At 52.3% G+C, this 21,188-nt stretch overlaps 1 protein-coding gene across 6 annotated transcripts in view; it reads right to left on the bottom strand.

The window, feature by feature from the left end:
* The window catches only part of Triobp (TRIO and F-actin binding protein), a 57,545-nt gene that overhangs the window by 24,250 nt on the left and 12,107 nt on the right, over nucleotides 1-21,188 (bottom strand). For 2 of the 6 annotated variants that reach the window (XM_076911607.1, XM_076911604.1), the window contains 6 exons: nucleotides 20,672-20,831; nucleotides 13,156-15,562; nucleotides 9,050-9,161; nucleotides 7,229-8,269; nucleotides 4,725-4,802; nucleotides 2,370-2,507 (listed from right to left, as the gene is read on the bottom strand). In XM_076911607.1, the coding sequence (XP_076767722.1) occupies nucleotides 2,370-2,507; nucleotides 4,725-4,802; nucleotides 7,229-8,269; nucleotides 9,050-9,161; nucleotides 13,156-15,562; nucleotides 20,672-20,831 (3,936 nt within the window). Of the gene's footprint in view, nucleotides 1-2,369; nucleotides 2,508-4,724; nucleotides 4,803-7,228; nucleotides 8,270-9,049; nucleotides 9,162-9,499; nucleotides 15,563-20,671; nucleotides 20,832-21,188 lie in introns of those variants that run through there. The other 4 variants (XM_076911605.1, XM_076911606.1, XM_076911608.1 and 1 more) reach the window with 4 other exon arrangements.

The raw sequence follows: 21,188 nt of genomic DNA, 5'->3' as shown, positions 1-21,188 counted from the left end.
AAGACTCAGAGGCCCATCGAGATGAGTTCTTTTCCTGGCATCACTGTTGAAGTCTCCCCATCACAGCCCACAAATCCACATGTTAAGTTCACTTCTAGACACTGGCCATGTGGTACCCATATGCTTCTCATTCTTGCTGGCATCCCTCAGAGGTTGTCAGCCCTTAGAGAGTGAGAAGAGGAAACCCCCTACCACCAGGGACCTGGACTCTGAAAGCACTAGCCCCCTGGCTCCTGGCCACCAAGGTTCACCTTCTGGTAACCTCCACCCAGGGACTGCAGTGCTGGTGAGCTTAACACACTGGATTTTGCCCAGTCAGAATTATTTATAACCTGACTAGGACTGTGGCAGTTTTTATACATGCCTCTTCCATACGAAGGACACAATGCTGGACTTCTAGAATCCCCTGCAAAGGCAGACCTTTGGACTCTAGACTACCATATATGGAACGCTTCCCTTCCTGCCTTCTGTATATGCATTCAGACACACACACACACACACACACACACACACACACACGGTGTGGGGGGGGTCGCCTGGAAAATTCTCTTCACCCTTCAAGCCTCAGTCTAAACATGTTCCAGGCAAACCTAGAAACTCACTGCACAGTGCTCCCATTCCTCACCTAGTGATCCCTTCATCCAAGTACCTTGTCCAGGAGGCCCAGGGACATACTTACATGATACAGCCCGGCGCACACAAAGTTCTGGGTTCTATAACTAGCAGTGGAAAAAAAAAAAAACTTTGCCCTGTACTCTCTGCATCTGACTCCTCATCCCAGCTCCCTGCATTTGATTCCTTACCCAGTGCTCCTCATGCCCATCCCCTTGCCTGAACATATGGCTCAGGGAAAGAGTCAATGGCCCAAGAGCGCACAGCCAGGGATGGGCAGAGATAGAATTCCAGGCAGCTTTTTGGCTCCTTAGCAATCCTCAGGGAGGCCCCGGGTCTCTGGTACTTACAATTCTAGTCCCCAGAAAAAAAATCATTGCCCCCAGACTCACCAAGCCTCAGTGCCAGAGTCTGGTAGGGAACACGATTGGTAACTAAGCCAGAGGGCTACAGGAAGTCACCACCACAAGGGTGGCTTTGTAGCTACTTGAAACTCAGATTGGCCAGAGCAGGCCAGAGCATCTCAGATATAGCCATGTGTGACAATGGAACAAGAGACTTCACTTCTATAGGTCAGTGTGTGGACAACATGAATCCAATTGTCCTTGAGATGAGGACCAAAGTGAGTCAGGCACATCCTGCAGGGGACATGGGGCTGGGAGTATAGTAAATATACAATAATTGCTGGTGGTATACAGAATATACCCAACATCCCCACACTTAGCTCTCCCCTTTCTCCACCAAGGCCTTCCCTGCCACACCTCCCAGCCCTGCTGTGTGTCGTTGACCTTTAATTATTTTGACAAGGCAAATTCCGCCCATGACTCGAAGGACCACTGCACCCAGTGAGCCATGTTTGGTTGGTGCTCATGGGTTCCTCTGCCCACAGAGAACAGCAGAGCAGAATTCGTGACAGAGATGGAAAATACCAGGGACAGCAGCCCCTCCTACATCCCCCCACAGCCTCTGGGCATCCTGAGCTGCTTCTCCTTAATCCTAGGCAGTTCCATGAACTACCCCAGTTAACAGATATGACAGATGTGATATTCCTTGCTCTGACGTCCTCTGTAACGCTCTCACTGAGGACTGCAAAACCAGCCTGGTGATATCCTGACTGTCAGCTCATTTCTGTGAGCCCCAGTGCCCACTTTGCAAAAATTGGTGTCTGCCTCCAAGGGCCCTACAGTGTCACGGCCCAGCACCAGCAAGAAAGTCCAGGAATCACCCAGTCACTGACAAAATTGACCCTTCAAAGCCAGCCCTTGGTTGCATCTTGCCTGCTGTGAAGGGGCAGGAGAGGACAAGTTATAGCTATCTCCTTCCCTCACCCTGGAAGAAGGCCCGACCAGAGGCCCCAATGTTTACAGGCCTCTCTGGGCAGGAGATGGGTTACGTAAGGCCAGATGTTTGTGAAACTGGCCCAGGCCCAAGTCTGAGACACACTCTGTAATCTCAGAGCCCTTTAGGCCCTCCTCCTTCTCCCTTCCCCCCACCTGGCTCACTGGCCCAGGCTAGTAGTTGCTGATTGCACATTACCCAAACATCCTTCATCCTAAAAGCTTGCAGGATCCGTGCCCTGCACCAAGGCGGAAAAGAGCATCTTCCAGAGCCTGCCAGAGCTCTTGTAGCATCCTCTCCTTCCACGAGGTTCTCCCACTCCTCCCTCTTAGCCCCCCTCTCTTGGCTAGCCCCAGCCTCCTCCCCCCTTCCCTTCTCTATCCACCCTCACCCCTCCAACCCCTCAGGAGCCAGCCTACCCTTTGCCACCTGAGGACCCCCAGAGACAGCAGGTATGGATTGAACAGCGCGGGCCGGTCCCCGGGCATCCGCCATGAAGTCACCAGTCGGCCCTTGAGTGGGCTCCCAGCCTTGCCCTCTGCTGGCCTCTTGTCTGCCTGTCAAACAGGGTCCGGTGTTGGCTGTAGGTCCCTTTGGTGGGATGGGGTAACCCTAGCCACAGCCTCCCCTGACTATTCTGCTACTGCAAAGGCCCCAGGCTCCCACCTCCCTCCCCCACCACAGCTGCAATGGAAAAAACTGTTATCTCACTTGTACTACACGGTGTTTGACCAACAGGGGCTCTAGGACGCCACACACCCTTGGGATTTATATCCAAAAACCTAAGGTCAAACCGAAGACTGCCAAGGACAGGGGTACGGGCCACAGACATTTAGCTCATGTGGTGTGTGCCAATCTGGTTCCAACATTAAAAACCAAGAAATTTTGAGCCAGATGTGGCTGAGCACACCTGAATCTCAGCACTTCAGAGGTAGAGGCAGGAGGATCAGGAATTCAAGACCAGCCTCAGCAACATGGCAAGTGTTGTGCTACATGAGGCCCAAATTAAAATCACATTTAAAGAAATGTTAAATACCTATTTCTGATTTCTCTTGAAATGTCTAAAAACTATGGAGGTCCAGATCCACCATCCTCTCAGCAGCTGCCATCTAGAGACAAGAGGTCACACATGTGACCCCAGCTCCAGCTCTCCTCAGGAGCTTCTTAATCTGCCTAGCCTTTGGGGCATGATCTTGAAAGGAATGATTCACAAGCTTAATACAGATGCCTATGGCAGAACCCTAGTGTGCCTATTATGAAGTAGTCTCTATTGGGGCAACCAAGCCACCAGCAAAGCAGACAGACTGGCCTAAAGCCACACAGCAGGTTACAGATCGAGGAGAGGGACAGAACTTCCCTGTCCTCTGACTGGAATCTGTAAGTCTCTGGAATGGCATTTGAAACATCACAGCACAGGTACCAGGGAGCTTTGGGGAAGGGAGTGTTCCCCATCACCACGTTCCCGCCACAGCCCATAGCTCTGACCACCACATGGCACCACGCTGCCTCTCCTCAACTCTCACCACCACACCGAGAAGATGCTCACTACGTGTTGAGAGTAGGAACAGGTGAATGAATGAATGAATGAATGAGTCCAGTAGAGGTGGCCTGGGATGGGGGTGGGGGTTTTCCATATTGCTAATTTCCTCTTTGCTCACAAAGCCCAAGCTCCAGGAAGCATGAAGAAATCACCCCAAAAGAGGAAGAGTGAAGCTTTTAGCGCCCCTGTTTCTAACAGGAGTCCTCTGTCCTCTCCCTATTTCACAGAAGAAAAGACTGACCAGCAAGGAGATAGAGGCACATAGACTCTACAGAGCCAGGGAGCAGAAAGACAAGGGTGGGGATGGGGAGCAGAGGGAGCCCTGGGTAGGGAAGCACTTTGGGTCTAGCAGCGCAGTGGCTGTTCCCTTGTCTGTACAGATGGTTGGACAGCATATGCCTGGCCCCAGCTCTGATCAGCTACTGGTCACTTCTGACTTTTCAGGAGGCAGTATAGGGAACACTGGAGAAGGAAAAAGCGTAGCCACATCGTCCTCCCTCACACTGCCCACATGCTGTCTGCCTCTCCCTGCCCCTGCCCCTGCCCCTGCCCCTGCCTCTCTGCCTCTGCCTCTCTCTGCCTCTGCCCCTGCCTCTCTCTGCCTCTGCCTTTGCCTCTGTCTCTCTGCCCCTGCCCCTGCCCCTGCCCCTGCCCCTGCCCCTGCCCCTGCCCCTGCCCCTGCCCCTGCCTCTCTCTGCCTCTGCCTCTCCCCTCCCTTCAGAGATTTCTGGTGAGAACAGTCTGTTTGAAGGTATGAAGGAGGAGCAGGGCACAGCTATGCTACTACAGCCGGCCCAGGATGCCTCTGACCACCCCCTGCATATAGCTCTGGCCCCAGGACCCTGCAGAGCTCCAGGGTCCTCCAGGATGCTGTTGCATCTCCTTTAACCCCTTCTATGACCTCAGACCCCAGCTCCAGGTAGCCTGGCCCAGCCCTCTAGACCCAAACTAACATTGCTCTCAGGAACTATTGGGACCTGCTTAGGGAAGAACAGTGTGCCAATAAGTCAGAAGCAGAGTCCTGGGCTTCTGACCACAGGATCATCACCACCCAGGTCTCCACTTGACAGTGGCTCTGCTGGCTACCTCCCCCAAAGCTCCTCTTCTCAGACCTCATAGCAGAACGGGTCTGGATGGTAATGGTCCCAGAACTCTTTGGAGGAGTTCATCCCACCTCTAACCTGGTTATCTTTCCTTTCCCCTCCCCATGTGCCCAAGCCTAGGACCCAACTACCGAGTCAGCCTGCTTCTGGTCAGCCCGTGAGTCTTCGCCTCTGCTTGGTTCTGTCGCCTCAGGTTCCTCTGGCTGGAACTGGAGATAAGAAAGAACACAGCTGGGGCTGGAGAGATGGCTCAGCAGTTAAGAGCACTGATTGCTCTTCCAGAGGACCCAGGTTCAAATCCCAAGACCCACAATGGCAGCTCGCAGCTGTCTGTAACTCCAAGATCTGATGTCCTCACACAGACATACATGTAGGCAAAATACCAAGGCACATAAAATTAAAAAGCAAAACACATGAGGCATGTGGGCTCGCACACACACGATTAAAGAAGAAAGAAAGATAGAAAGAAAGAAAGAAAGAAAGAAAGAAAGAAAGAAAGAAAGGAAGAAAGAGAGAGAGAGAGAGAAAAGAAAGACCACAGCTTAGAGCCTTGGTCATCCCCATGAGTCACCCATCCATCTACCTTCTAAATTTTCCAGCTATTTTTTCTTCACCCAACATCACTACATCCACAGTGTCCATCCAGCCACTTCACGTGTCCCACATTACTCTCCTGTCCCCCACTGCCCATCACTGTCCATCAGCCATTCTACACACATCCTTCATTTGGTCATCACTCAGTCATCCATCTACCATTATGTAGCCTGCCTCCCTCCGATCTCCCGTCTACCCATCCTTCTAAGTCACTCATCATCAATTAAACATGTGTCCATCCATGCCATACCCATCCGTCATATTCCACTTAATGTTTACCCACCAAGGCTTATGCTCACCCATAACTGAACAGCCATCACTGCCCATCCCCCACCTGTCTATCTAACCATCATCCATTCGGCCATCCTTCACTTGTCCATCCATCACCTAGCTACTCTCCCATCTACTCACTCTCTGTGTGCCATGAAGCATCCACGGATTCACTGATCTACCAGCCACTGAGTTGAAAAACCTCCTCTTCATCAGGTCTTGGGGCTGAGAGCCAGAGGCACAGAGATAAAGTACTCACGACCCCTGACCCCATAAAGCTCGTGCTTGCTTGTTTTACAGTGCTAAAAATTGAACCCAGGGCTTTGAGCATGCTGTGTAAGTGCCCTACCACTGAGCCACATTGTTGACCTGTGCCCGTGATTCTAAGGGGAAACACATATCTGAGGTGATGGATGGATGGATGGATGGATGGATGGATGGATGGATGGATGGATGGATAAATGGATAAATGAATGGATGGATAAATGGATGGATGGATGGATGGATGGATGGATGGATGGATGGATGGATGGATAAATGAATGGATGGATAAATGGATGGATGGATGGATGGATGGATGGATGGATGGATGGATGGAAGCATAACTGTGAAGGCCAGAAGGGGAATGTCACCAGCCCCAAGGTGGGATCAGCACTCTGAGGACAGAACATTAGATCTAAGACTTAGACAGTGAACAGACATCTGGCAAGTGACAAGGGACGGTGGAATCAGCAGCAGCGACAGGAACAGCATGTGCAAAAAACCATGATGCGCAGAGTCCTCCAGTCAGCCCAGGACAGTGAGAGCAAAGTATGGGGAGGAAGGCAGAGGAAGGGGCCTTGCACGGCATGGCGAGCATCCTCTCTAGAGAAGGACCTGGGGAGTTCTCTGCTTTGTCATCCATGAGACTCCTTCACGCTGGATTGACACATGTATGATACATGTATGACACATGTGTTCCTACAGAACTGCAGCCAGGGTGCAGCCACCCCCAACACACACACACACACACACACACACACACACACACACACACACACTCCCCAGTGCTCTGAGCCTGGAGGCCTCACCAGCACTAGGCTCAGCACTGGATCCATGCCTACCCAGGTAGCACTCCACAGTCTCTTCTCCCTGTGTGAGCTACTGAAAAGGCTAAGGGTTCTTCACTCTCACCCCCACCCCATTCACCATCGCTTAGTCTCCCAAGGATCCTGAGCCTCAAGTAGAAAAACCTCAATCCTTCTGACCTCCCATCTCCCCTGTGAGAAGTCAGACTGAAGCAAGCCAGAGACCACTGGGAGGCATCTTTGCATCCCTGCCTCCCACCCCCTCCCACCACCCCCCCCAACCCCCGCTCCTGAGCATCCTACAATTGGCCTGCCTCCCCATAGCCTGATGGCAACCCGAGGCCATGTCCTCTGACCCTGCACCCCTACGTCTCTGTACTGAATTAGACAGTCGACAGGATGGGTCGGGAGAAAGGCCGATGGTATAGTAAGCAGGGCCTTTGGAGTGGGACGCTTTAGTAAAACTCCTGCAGGTATGACCCCTGGGAAATTCTAACGAGTATGGGCCTCAGCTTCATCATCTGTAAACTGGGGACAGTGGCAGCTGCTTCTTCACTGTGCATGGCATATGTGGCTTAGCACACTGCCTGTGAGCTGGTGACAGAACTGCCAGGTGCCTTGCTGTCCCGTGGTAGGGGGTGGGGGACATAGTTTAAAAAACAATGGCCTTTGGTGAACACCCTTCAGATATGGGGCAGACTTACCGCCAGGTCTGGTGGGCTGTGGCTCTCTTGGTGATCTATCTTCTCCAGAGCAGCCAGAGGTGAAGTTTCTGGTCCACTTGTCACTTTCGTTGTTGGCCACTGGGTGGAGGTACAAGCAGGGCTGGGTAGCTGTGCTGGGCCCTCAGACTGCTGACCAGGCCTGTGTCCATTGGCTAGGGTGGCCTTGGCCCATCCTTCAGGCTGGGTTTGCGACTCTGTCTTCAGGGTGTCCTCTGTGCCTGAGGAGCCCAGCTCTGGTCCTGAAGCTTTGGCTGGATCATGCCAGTGCTTAGCCGGGTCCTTTTGGGGCAGCCTAGCTTGCAGGAGCTCCAGGAGGCCTTCCCAGTCCAGCCTTGGGAGCCGGGTCCAGGCCCCATCCTCAGGTGCCCGGAGAAGGCCTAGCAGATCCCTCCAATCTAGGTCGGGCGGCCTCTCAGCACTATGCTGAGGTGAGGATGCTCCCTCAGCCCTCCAGCCCATGGCAGTGCTGGCCTCAGGCTGCCGGGCACACAAGCATTCTGCTGGGCCTGCCCAGGAGTTCTCTGGGGAACGTGCAGGCTGGTGGGGCCTGGACAACCCCTGAAGGCTACCTTGGCCCCTTGGGGGGCCCCCTTGTATCCCATTACTGGGAGGCTCCTCCCAGGCCTCTGACTGTCCCCACCTTTCTCTGTGCTCCTGAGGAGGGTCCCTCCATATCCCCTCCAGGCTGGGACCCCCAAGTTCTGGCCAACCCCCCAGGCTTGGGCCCTCCTCCTGGTTGCCCCAGCTTTTTTCTGGGTGTCTGTTAGGACTTTGGGGTCCTGACAGCCCCTCCTGGCTCTGCCACTCTCCCAGAGGCTGCCTCAGGCCACTGTAGCCACTCTCCAGATGCCTCTCTATCTGAGCCTTCCTCTCAGGGGGCCTGGCTGATGTCCTGGCAGGTAGTGAGGTCCTCTGGAGCTGCCGGTCTCCCTCAGGCTGCTTTTCAGGACCCTTAGGATGTGGAGGTCCTGTCCGGCTCTGCCGGGTTGGCTCTGCCTGCTTGGCAGAGGGCTTGGTCACCTGTGGATGAGGTGAAGGGATGGGTGAAGTTCCCGACTGCACCTGGTAGTCGCTGTCTGTCTTAGCCAAGCCCCAGAAGTGAGGCTGTGTCTTCCTAGAAGCCTGGATCAAAGCAGGTGGGAAGCCACGGCTCTCTGCGGCGTGCAGCTCTCCCCTCTCACACACTTTTCTCGGCTCCAGAAAGAGATCTGCAGAGAGCTGCTCACTTTCCGGACCCCTCCCTAAGCTATCAGGTGCCCGAATTTCCACCATGGGTAACTGTGCCATTGGGGTGTGCCTTGCCCTCTAAGTTTCACTTGAGATCCAATCTCTAGGCTGGATGAGGCAGCCCCAAGAGCTTGCCTGGTGCACCTGTGGCTCTGAGAGATAGCAAGATAGCAGGTGCCTCCAAGGGGACAGCACTGAGAGGCCGTCTTCAAAGGATTTGTGTGGCCAGGCGGTGGTGGCGCACGCCTTTAATCCTAGCACTTGGGAGGCAGAGGCAGGCGGATTTCTGAGTTCGAGGCCAGCCTGGTCTATAGTGTGAGTTCCAGGACAGCCAGGGCTACACAGAGAAACCCTGTCTCGAAAAACCAAAAAAAAAAAAAAAAAGGATTTGTGTGGAGTCCTTCACACCTTGCCAAGAGCTTCTGGTCCCATGGAAGAGAGTGCAGTTCAATCCCATGCTGGGTTCCTGCCCCTTCGCACAGAGGACCTCCCTGCCCAGGACACGTGCCCAGAACTGAGGGTATTGGGAGAGGCAGTGACCACTCGTGAGAACTGGTGGCTAGCAGCGCTCACCTGCCTGCTGGGGGCAGGACTGGACTGTCTTCGAAGTTGGCTCTGACCTTGGCTGGGCCGCTGTGACCGTCCCTCATTCCGAGTCTGGAAGGCCCCCGGTGCCTCCGATTTCCTATGAGGAAATGTAGCTGTTCCAGAGGGCCTTGGGGACTCCACTCCAGCACCCCGAATTCCCAGCCACTCCTGATAAAAGACTCACTGAAAGCCCAAAATAAAGATGACCCTCTCAGGGTCTCAGTTTCCCCTCCTGGAAAATGGGGACATGTAATCTGACTCATAAGGCCATGAAGAAGACACAGGAGTGAGGGTGGGGAGGAGCCCATGGCTCTCACCCACCTCATTCAGCCACAAGCCACCCAGTAGCCAACCACCCCCAACAAAGGTTAGACTAGTCCTTGTGGGGATTCAGATTTATTGAGCATCTATTGTGTACCAAGCACTGAGCAAAAATAATCACAATGTTTAAAAAAATATTTATTGAACACTTCCTACATTCTAGATGCCAAGCGCTTGTGTGCCAAGAAGTCCCACTTAACTTTGTATGACTACTTTGAGAGGACAAGTGGGGCGAATGTTGGGTACCCCCGTTTTCCATTCTTTCTGCCCTTTCCCGGTTCATATGCAAATTGAGGATTCCTCAAGCCAGCTGTACTCTGTGCTTCTCTTAGAGCTAAATCGAATTCCATCACTCAGCTTTGAGAATGCTGGCCCCTTCTTAACCACTGTCGAAACGGCTCCTGGCTGGACGACTAGGAAGAAACATTTCTCTCCAACACAATAATCCCAGAAAGGTCACTAGTAAATGTCATCATAACCAACAGAGATGACCTTCAGCCTGTGCCAACATCCTTGGTTCCAGATACTTGTGTGGGTTAACAATGAGAGGCTATGGATAGATTCAACATGGGGCCACCATTATAAAACTAACAGGCTCAGGACAGTCTGATCCCTCTCTCACCACAAAAGACTCTACCTCCATGAACGTTTACCTTCTGTGGGGTCTGACTATTGGACTTCATCTAAACTGGTAGTGGAAAGAGGCGTTTGTGAGATCCTAGGGTCCATCCCCAGCACAGCAAAAACAAGTGAATTCAGTGGAGCCATGACTTGTGGCTGAGCAAAACCACGAGGGATGCCGGGAAGAAGAGAAGCTTTCAGTGGGCCCAGAGTGAGTTCCAAAAGGAGACAAGAAGGGGGCTATGAGGGGGGGCTGTGAGGGGGGCTATGGGGACTGTCCCTCCCAAGTCTGCACAGCTGAAGAACCATGCAGAACACTGCAGAGCTTTGCAAAAGGAACGGACCATGGGCAGTGATGACACCCGAGATCCCGGTGCTCAGGAGGGAGTGCAGGTGTTCGAGCTCATCACTGACTACATGGGAAGTTGAAGGCCAGCTGGGCTACATGAGACCTTGTCTCAAACCAACCAGAAGTGTGGCGTCAGGCCTTGCTATCATCCTGTGGTTTTTGCTGATGTCATTAGAATTAGTTCTGGAAGCTGTTGGAGTCCTTAGCAGTCCTGAGGTTCCTGGATTCTAAGCTTAAGGGCTCCCTGATGGGGGTCCACTTTTAATCAATTTTAAGGCCTTTGAGTAAGTTTCCTCTAGAATTGACATCTAGGTGCTTCAATGAAGCAAAGTCTCAAACATGACGGGCAAAGTCTCAAACATGACGGGGACCTAATAGGAAGGTGCAAACGTTTGGTCTCTTTCAAACATGCAGTTTTCTATTGCAGCTTGTTCAATGGTCACTCCTTCCAATATGTCTTCCCTTATTATGAAGCTTTGAAAGACAGGGCTGAAAACCCTAGAACATACATACACACACACACACACACACACACACACACACACACACACACACACTATGGAAACCCAGCTCTGCTGCAACAGGACTTGCTCAGGGAAACCTTTTCCCAAGGGTTGATGTGGCTGACCAAGGAAATGTGTTTCCTCTGGATATTCGGATGGGCCTATGGACCTCCAAATGGTATCAAAGAACCAACAGGGTAGGGTGGCACACACCTTTAATTCCAGCACTGGGAGGCAGAGGCAACTGTGAGTTCCAGGCTAACTTGGTCTACATAGCACATTTCAGACAAACTAGGGCTACACAGTTTTTGTTTGTTTGTTTGTTTTTAAAAGAACCAAAGATACCAAGTCTAGGTGACCCAAGGAAGACTTTTAAAATTCGGGCATCTAATGGGGGTGAGGGGATGGGGAGAAGGGTACAAAGCCAAGCCAAATGCCCAATGATCTAATGATATGACTTCCAGAAAAAAATGTTCCAGGCTCAGAAATAAAGTTTGGGCAAAGTAGATGCTCAATAAATACATGTCAGGGGAGTAAATGGAAGAGAATAGAAATATAATCCTGTACATCCCACCCTGCTGCCTCACACAAATGCATGCTGTCTGCAGAGGGCAAATGGTACTCCACCCAGGAATGTGCTAGATAGAGAAAAATACCCCAGAGGTATACCGCTGAGATGGAAAGACAATATAGGAGGACGGGGAGAATAAAGTGGACAGAAGTAACCGTGAGTCGGCTGTGGTTTTTCACGCCTATAATACCAGCACTCAGGAACCTGAGGCATAAGGAGGGAGAGTCCAAGGCCAGCCTGGGCTACATAGCAAAGCCCTATCTCAAAAATAAGTAACTATGAGAGAGAATACTTAATAAATGTGTAAACACATTTGTGATTTCTGTTACAGAGCCAGCATGGAAGCACACTCACATACACCCGGCACTTGGCTGCACTGTGAGTATAGTGCCGACTAGGGCTTCAGTGAGACCCTGTTTCCAACCCACTCCTTCTCCAAAATTGGTTCTCCTTTAAGACTAGAGAAAGAAACGCATGAGTGCCAGGGTCAACAAAGCTTCTCTCTTGCATAGTAAATGGATCCAATTTACTGGGACAGGCATTAAAATAAGAGAGAAAACTTCTCGTACAAATTCTGATCTTACAGAGAGGTTGCTTGAGGGCAAGTAAAGAAAAGAATCTCAGGGTGCCAGAGCAGGGCAGTGGTGGCCACACCTTTAATTCCAGTATTCAGGAGGCAGAGGCAGGCAGATCTCTGGGCTCAAGGCCAGCCTGGTCTACCGAGGGAATTTCAGGACAGCCAGAGCTACACAGAGAAACCCTGTCTCAAAAAAGAGGGCACTGAAAATGCTCTAAGGTTACTGTCCCACTCATTCATATACTAAAACACACTAGATAATACTCAGAACGTTTCCAGACTTCTAGGCCCCCTACCTTATTTCTCTTGTCTCTAATTAGTGGTACTGCATCTCAAAAAAGAAAGAAAGAAAAGAAAAAAAAAAAACCTCAGGGGCTAGCTCTGCCGAGGAGAGAAATCCCAGCCATAGCAGGAGGATGGGAGGTTCCAGCAGTAACATGCTACTGGTGACATTCATAGGACACTAGGACTCAGGACTCTGTGGCTCTGTCCCTGGAAAGTAATACCTAACCTTTGAAAGTCTGGAATTCCGGGAGCTCCTTGGCAGGTGTACATTTTGGGACCCATCCCCAGCACCCAGAGGAATAAAACCCAAGGCCTTTATCTACTCAGAGCCGTGGTTCAAGCACAGGGCCTGTGCATGCTGCCAACCACTCCACCACTGAGCTACATCCCCAGTCCCTGACATGTAAAACAGCATGTCTGTCTTCCCACAATGCACAGAGAACATGGACTTTCTTTTTCTCCCTCATGCACCACTCAGGATCAAACCCTTCTGGAGTTTCCCCTCAATGAAATCAACGTGCTAATAATAGTCTCTCCCCATTTGACAGATGAGAAAACCAAGGCTTAAATAAGTTAAATTGCTTTAAGCAGGTATCACAAGATACAGGGTAGCTTTGACCCCAGATTTGAACTTAGACCGTCAGTCTCCAGTGTTTTTGACTACCTGGCTACTCATAGTGTTACTTCAACCTCAAGAAGAAGAAAAAAAAAAAAAAAAAAAAAAAAAAAAAGCCTAATATATAAACAGAGACAGACTTGCCCAAGGCTATACAGCCAGTGGGCAGCAGGGCTTGAACTCTTGCTTCTTGAACTTTCCAACTGTTTTCTTCCCCAGCCCACCTGGCTGCCCCTGCCCTGGCTCACCTGCGCTCTTGCCCGAAGAGGCGCTCCACCTCTGCTCGGCCAGGGCTGCGGGTACGGCCCTCGTTGCTGCCCTGGGCCTGGGGCTCTGGCCCCCTCTGAGCCAGCCTCCTGGGTGGGGGCAGGTCAGCCAGCATGGTGTACTCCTCCCTCTCCAAGTTGTGTCTGGTCTCCCCTGGGGGTGCTGAGCCCCGGGAGCCTGAGCTACCTGGTGGAGGTGAGGGTGCCAGGAGACCTACGTCACTAGGTGGGTGTCGGGGAGGAGAGGAGGCTCTGGGTGCATCCCGATGGCCGATGCATACTTGGGGGTTCAGCAGTGGGGAGCCATGCAGAGACTCAATGGAAGGGGCAAGACTCTCCATACTGGTCCCAGGAGGATCCTGGAAAAAGAGGGAAGGCTCAGGGGCCTGCCGTGGTGGGGAAGAGAAGGAGGGAGCGTCTCTGTGCCCGATACACACAGGAGTGGGAATGTGGGGCGGCTCATGCAGAGAGTCTGTGGAAGGGACAAGGCTCTCTGTGCTGGCCCTGGGGAGATCTTGGAAGAAGGAGGGCTCTGGGAACTGGCGTGGTGGGGAAGAGGCCCGTGGAGCATCGCGGTACCCGATGCATACCGGCGGGGGAAACTGAGGGGGATCGTGCTGGGGGGACTCATTCTCGGCATCTGATGTGTCCGGGAGGAAGGGAAAGGGATCAAACTGGGTGTGACGAGGTGGTGAAGTGGCCCGGGGGGCATCACGGTGCCCAATACACACTACAGGCGGCATGTAGGGGGGTTCATGATGGGGCGATTCGCTCTCAGACGAGCGGGAATCTGGGAAAAAGGGAAAAGGGTCATACTGAAAATAGCGAGGTGGGGAAGAGGCGCGAGGTGCGTCCCGGTGCCCAATACACACAGCACATGGTGGCTGAGAGGACTCCAAAGAGGTCTGGGGAGTCCCTCGTGGTGCTGGGTGAAGAGGCGCTGAAGTCCTAGAGGCACTGGGATGGCCAGGGTTATGAGAGGAGGGGGCAGAGATGGCCAGGGATGCCGAATACTGCTGGGGAGAGTCATTATGAGCTAGCTTGGTTGGAGGTGAGGTCTGAGGCTTGTCCCCTTGGGTTGGCCGGAGAGAAATGGATGCCCAAGGCACCTGGTTTTGTTTGGAGCGTGATGGAGATGAGGTTCGGGGACTGTCACTCTGTGTTGGCCGAAGGGGAAAGGAAGCCCAAGGGATATCTTTGTTGGTACGGTGGGGAGAAGGGTTTCTGGAACTACTCCCCTGAGTGGCACGGCGGGGAGAGGATGGTCTTGGGTTGTTCTTTTGGGTGCAGCCTTGAGAGATGGTCCTGGGGTTGTCTCGTTGGGTGCAGGCGCTTCGGAGGTGTTCCCATCTGCTGCAGGAAGCTGTAGTCTTGTCTACTTGGGTAGAAGGGGTTCTGGGGGTATTCTGTGATACACAGGAAGTTCTGGGGTTGTCCCGCTGGGTGGTTCTGTTGGGAGAGGAGGTCCTGGGATTGTCCCTCTGGGAATAAGAAGTTCTGGGGTTGTCCCGCTGGGTGGTTCTGTTGGGAGAAGAGGTCCTGGGATTGTCCTTCTGGGCACAAGAAGTTCTGGGGTTATCCCGCTGGGTGGTTCTGTTGGGAGAAGAGGTCCTGGGATTGTCCCTCTGGGCACAAGAAGTCCTGGGGTTATCCCGCTGGGTGGTTCTGTTGGGAGAGGAGGTCCTGGGATTGTCCCTCTGGGCACAAGAAGTCCTGGGGTTATCCCGCTGGGTGGTTCTGTTGGGAGAAGAGGTCCTGGGATTGTCCCTCTGGGCACAAGAAGTCCTGGGGTTATCCCGCTGGGTGGTTCTGTTGGGAGAGGAGGTCCTGGGATTGTCCCTCTGGGAACAAGAAGTCCTGGGGTTATCCCGCTGGGTGGTTCTGTTGGGAGAAGAGGTCCTGGGATTGTCCCTCTGGGCACAGGAAGTTCTAGAGCTATCCCGCTGGGTGGTTCTATTGAGAGAGGAGTCTTGGGCGCATGGAGGTGATGTAGCATGGGGGCCATCTTCTGGTGCAGAGGTCTTCAGGGTCTCAGGAGTGGTTCTGAGGGGAGAGGAAAGTGGAGTATTCTTTCGCTGGGTGGTCATGATTCTAGGAGTGTCCCGCTGGGATACTCTGGAAGGAGAGGAAGTTCTAGGGGTGCTCCACTGGGTGTCCCTTTGGGTGTTTCGTGGCAGAGAGGAGGTTTGGGGAGCTTCTTGTGCAGACGCAGCCTGGAAAACATCTCTTTGAACAGAAGAAGCCTGAGTGGTGCTCCGAGGTCCGCCCGGTGGTATCCCGGAGGAAGCCTGGGTTTGCCCTGAGCGCTGTCGCTCCAGAGAGAAGTAGCCACTTTCCGATCGCAGCTTCGCCCAGTGCTGGCCAGCGCTCTGTCCACCACTGCCAGAATCTGGAGAGATATGAGGATGGACATTTAAGGTGAGGAGAGGAATCCAGTGAGGACAGAAAGCTAGGGCAGCCCTCGACCTACTTCTAATAGGCTTTAGTGTCCGTTTCAAAGAGACACACTCTTCCTATTTAGGCTGAGACTATCGTAAGCACCCCTCTACTGCCAGGCTGTAGATACGCAATGACTCATGGGATGGTGCCAAATCGAGAAGGCCGTGGACATGTCAAAGGAGATCAAAGTTGTCAAGAAGAGTGACCCCAGGGGCTGGTGAGATGGCTCAGTGGTTAAGAGCACTGACTGCTCTTCCAGAGGTCATGAGTTCAAATCCCAGCAACCACATGGTGGCTCACAACCATCCATAATGAGATCTGATGCCCTCATATGGGTGTCTGAAGACAGCTACAATGTACTTACACAAAATAAATAAATAAATTAAAAAAAAAAAAAAAGAGTGACCCCAGAGAGGATGAGTGAACCAGGATGAGTGTGACCACTTTGGGTCCTCACTTTGACTTCCTGGGTCAGATGACCACAAATCACCCCCACTTCTAAGAACCCTCTTTTCTGGGTGCCAAGGCATAGTACCTGTACCGATGCCTACACCAAAGGACTCTTCTTTCCTACCCTCCTGTCCCAGACACTCATCCCGGAGGCGGAAATGTGCAAGACTAGTGCAGCTGCTGGTGGATTACACGCACCTGCGTGTCTGCAAGAGATGCTGAGGGCCAGGTCTAGCATGTGACAGTTGATACTATCAACAAGATGTACTCACCCAGGGGACAAACCTCTGAGCATGTCTATGAGGGAGTTTCTAGTTTGGGTTAACTGAAGAAGAAAGGGCTGGCTGGAATATGAAGAGCATTATCCACCCCACCCCCACCCCAACACCTCACTCAGGTCCCAGAGTGACTAATTAGGAGAGAGCAAGGGAGGGCCAGTGAGATGGCTTAGCAGGTGAGTGTGCTTGCGGCTAAGGCTCAGGATCTGAGTTTGATTCCCAGGACTCACATGGTAAGAGGTTGTCTTCTGACCTCCACGTAAGCACCTTGGCACATGTACACATGCACGTGTGTAAATTCACACCCACACACAAATAAATAAATGATTTTTGTTTTGTTTTGTTTTGTTTTGTTTTTGTTTTTCGAGACAGGGTTTCTCTGTATAGCCCTGGCTGTCCTGGAACTCACTCTGTAGACCAGGCTGGCCTCAAACTCAGAAATCCGCCTGCCTCTGCCTCCCAAGTGCTGGGATTAAAGGCGTGTGCCACCACTGCTGAATTTTTAAAAATAGAGAACACACGGGGGGGGGGGGGGGGCGGGGAGAGAGCTTGTGCTGAAAATTTAGATCAGCGTCTTTCTACCGGGGGGTTGCAACCTGGGTGGGTAGAACGACCATTTCATGAGGGTCGCCTATCACCATCGGAAAACACTGATGTTTACATTACGATTCATAACAGCAGCAAAATCACAATTATGAAGTAGCAGTGAAAATAACTTTACAGTTGGAGGTCAGTCACCACACAACAGGGAACCCTATTAAAGGGTCGCAGCATCAGGAAGGTTGACAGCCACTGGCGTAGGTGCTTCCTGACTAGCTGTCACACTACTGTCACCGTGCCGCCCCTGCCATGCTGACTTGTATCATCACCCTTTGTTCTGGCAGATATAAAATAACTAACGCATTAGGAGGCGTGACCTCCAGGATGTCACGGGGGTGCTGTTCTGAAGGATGAATGAACTGCTCTCAACATTGACCACATCGCGGCTCCTGGCTGTCACCAACTTGGGGTCGACCGCCACCCTTCACAATCCCTTAGCCAGCAGCTGTGTGTCCTGTTCCTCCCCATGAAGTAGTCACCATGGCTGCCTTCATGAGCACACTTCTTTTTTACATACAGCCCTGTCCCCTCCAACCTTGCTACACTGTTAGCTGGTGTCCCCGACGTCAGAACTCTCGGCACCGGAGTGACCCTGGGCCCAGTTAAGATGTCCCCACCCAAGGTCACTGTCGTTTCTTGTTAGGACAATCTCCGGAGGACCCTTGGCATGAGTACTCTGTCAAGTGTCATCATTGACACCCACCCACTCCCGGCAAAGCAAGCTGCCCTGCTCACAACCCTAAGGGGCAGGCAGGTAAGGAGAGGCCAGGAAGGTGACACAGGAGGAAGGACCAGAGACCAAGTAGTTGTGATCACCTACGGGTCTAGAAGTTGATGCTGGCCAGGGATACATTAACAAGATCTTGTAACAAGCAAACAAGCCCAAAGGGGTCATAGAAGGAAAACGGGTGGATCTGCCTAATCTGTAGTTTATAGTGCTCGGTTAATGGTCTTGATTTTCTTCCTGGGTCTGGGGCTGGAGCTTAGGGTCTCACACGCCAGGCAAGTGCTGTGCTGAGAGGCAAATCCCCAGCCCCTACCACTGCTGATTTCTTAGCCCCACCCTCTGCATGTGTTCTGTGTTGTGCGTGAAGTTAAGTAACATCAGAGGCACCTGGGTAAAGGGGCCAATAGCCACTAGCGCTACCATCCCGGCAAACCTACGGTTATTTCAAAATGCAAAGAAGCAAAGTCCCTGCTGGATTTGGAATGAGACTCCAGCTGTGCAGGAACTGTCTCCTTCCCCTCTCCACACCTCGCCTGCCCGCTCTCCAAGGCCCAACACCCACTCTTTAAGTCCTCAAATACAACACAGGGGCCTCACAACCCCAGGGCCATTTCTTTTCCTGCTGCCTTGTCTGAAGCACTCTTCCGTCTTTGCCTATTTCCTTCTAGCATTTAGGGTCCCTGGCCAGGGGCTGCCTTCCATGCCCTTCCTCATAACTGTTTCCTTGATTACCTCCCCCCCTCCCCCAGCTCTGTGTGGAAGGGCCTTGCAATCCCATGGTGCCTCTGGGACTTGTAGAGGTTTACAGCACACAGTAGGGATGCAGCACACAGTAGGGATGCAGTACACATAATGCTCCCACCTCTCCTCCAGTTGCCTTACCCTTTGTGCCACACACTGGATGATCTGTCTCCTGCCACCCCACCCATTAAGATCCTCTAGGAGCTTAGGCAATCTGTGTCTTGCACCCCCCGCCCCCCAACCCCGGTGAGCTGTGCCAACTGGGATGTGCCTAGTTAGCCTCTGACTGCAATGTAGCAAGTGGCCACCAGGTGGACAGTGGCCACAGATTCTGGCTAAGTAGGTCACAGAGAGGACACCACCCACTTTCAAGAGCAACAAAGCAAAGCCTGGCTGTGTGGGGCCTGGCTGTAATCCCAGCATGGAAGAGGTGGAGACAGGAGAGTCAGGAATTCCAGACTAGCCTCAGCTATATACAGTCCAAAGCTCACTTGTGTCAGGTCATAGGCATGCACCCCCATACCTAGGTGCTGTGTGCGATCCTGTCCCCAGGAGTCACATGGGGTGGGGGGCAGCTTGTATGACACTGCTGCAGTATCTGCAAAGCTCCGCAGCCTCAGAGAGCCTTTCCCTATAGGTCAAGTGTGGTCTGAGGGAACATCCTGGTTAGGAAGCAACCTGTCACCCTGGGATTCAGCATCAGCATCAGTTCTGGACTGAAGCAGATGTTACTAGGTGGCTGCCACGAGTTTACCTGACTTCTAATCCTCTTGCCTCACTGCATTTCTGACTGCATTCTGCCCAAACCATGCTTAGAGAAGAGACTCCCAACTGCTTGGCAAGGCTGAGGAGGCCCGGCACAGCCCACCCCTATTGTATCCCCATACCCACATTTAAACTGCAGCCACCAATGGTCCTGCCTCCCTGCTTTGCTCTCCTTGGTCCGAACAGCCCTCCTGTCCTGTAAAAGCCCTGTACCCACTTCCCTTACTCCTGTGTATTCTCTTGCTCTGTCCTGGGTAACTACAGCTGGCCTCTGTCTGTCTGCTTTGCTGGATAGTGAGCTTTCTAGGGTAGGAGTCCATGCTAGCTCCCCCTGAGACCCTAGAGCATCATGACCCAAATGTCACTCCTGCATATTGATGAGACTTCTGCAGGGACCAGGAAAAGCCAGAACTGCCATCAGGAAGGGGGTGGGAGGTAGCAGGCATCCTAGCCCCAACTCTTGACCATACTGAAGAAAGATACCAGAGCCAGAACATGGTGCCCAACATACTGAACTCATACCCTAGCAACCTGGCCAACCTCGCCAACCTCTATAAACTTGGCACAATAGAGGTCCCCATTCCCCTTTCTCAGAACAGCACCCTGACTGCCTCTAGGGACTCTCCCTCCTCCTAGCTCAGGCCATGAGGTTTGCACAGGAGGCCAGACTTGGTCTTCAGGATGATACACAGTGGCCCCTGTGCGAGCTCTTCCTGAGACTTTAACTATAGTCGTGGGAAAGACACGCCCCTTTTCTGTGGGACACAGACCGGCCATCATGTTACCATTGGGGAAGGGTTTAGGGAAGAATAGAGCCACACTTCAGCAGTACTATCTGAACACCTGGGCCCAGCCATACCTGAAGTCCCACCTGACCATTCTATTTATGACAGGTATTCCATCTGTGATTAGCCAGCTTCAGACTCTGAGAACTTAGAGGCTCCAATCTTTCAAGAGAGGTCAGTGCAGCACATGACACAATACGCTTCTATTATTAAGATTCAAGCCCTTGGCTGGGCGTAATGGTGGCACACACCTTTAATCCCAGCACACAGGAGGCAGAGGCAGGCAGATCTCTGAGAGTTTAAGGCCAGCCTGGTCTACAGAATGAGTTCCAGAACAGACAAGACAACACAGAGAACCCTTGTCAAAAAAAAAAAAAAAAAAAAAAATCAAAACCAACCAAACAAAAAGATTTGAGGCCTCAAGGTTGGAGAGATGGCTCAGCTGTTAAGAAGACTGGTTGTTCTCCAGAAGCCCTGGGTTCAAGTCCAGCACCCACTTGTCAGTTCACAACTCCCTACAACTCCTGTTTCAGGGGTCTAACACCCTCACAGAGACCCTCACACAGACCCTCACATGGACACACATGCAGCTTAAACACCAATGCACATAAAATAAAAATAAATTAGTTAAAAAAATTTGGTCCCTCCAAGGAAGACTGGGACCCTTGGTCACAACCACTTCATGGTAATAAAACCAGCCTAGAAGGACTCACTCTCCTTCCTCTGGCCTGCTGTGTCTCCTCTGCCTGGGGATCTGGTAGCCTTTCCAGCACTGTCAGGTCTCAGTCCTTCCTGAGGCCTCCTTGGGATCATCTCGGTGACTGTGTTCCCGTTGGGGACCTCCCCTGGCCTCTCAACAGTGTCCCAATCCTGCTAGAGAGAAAAGTGTTTGTTGGAGATGAGAAGAAGACCCCTGGGTCTGTACTCCCAACATGAAGGGTAGAATTTTAAGGGCACCCCTGCTGCCTGTGTGAGGCCACAGTGGACCATCTGTCAATCTTGAGGAGACAGAGCCATTAAAGCCAAAAGCTTGGCCAAAGTCACACAGATGGGAGAATAGGTTCAAGTCCCAGGTCCACCACTTCCCAGCTGTGTGGTCTCAAGTAAAGTGCTTCCAGTCTCTGGGCCTCAGCTCCTGATAGGGCCACAGCAGTCTCTAGCTTAGAGGGTGTCGGAGAACCTTTCTTGGGCTCAGGTCCACCAAGACCTCTAACATGACACCTGCCACAT

This window comes from Arvicanthis niloticus, chromosome 13 (genome assembly GCF_011762505.2).
Source record: "Arvicanthis niloticus isolate mArvNil1 chromosome 13, mArvNil1.pat.X, whole genome shotgun sequence".
NCBI classification, from domain to species: domain Eukaryota; kingdom Metazoa; phylum Chordata; class Mammalia; order Rodentia; family Muridae; genus Arvicanthis; species Arvicanthis niloticus.
Note: the sequence above shows the minus strand (reverse complement) of the source record. Positions and strands in the feature narration are given on the sequence as shown.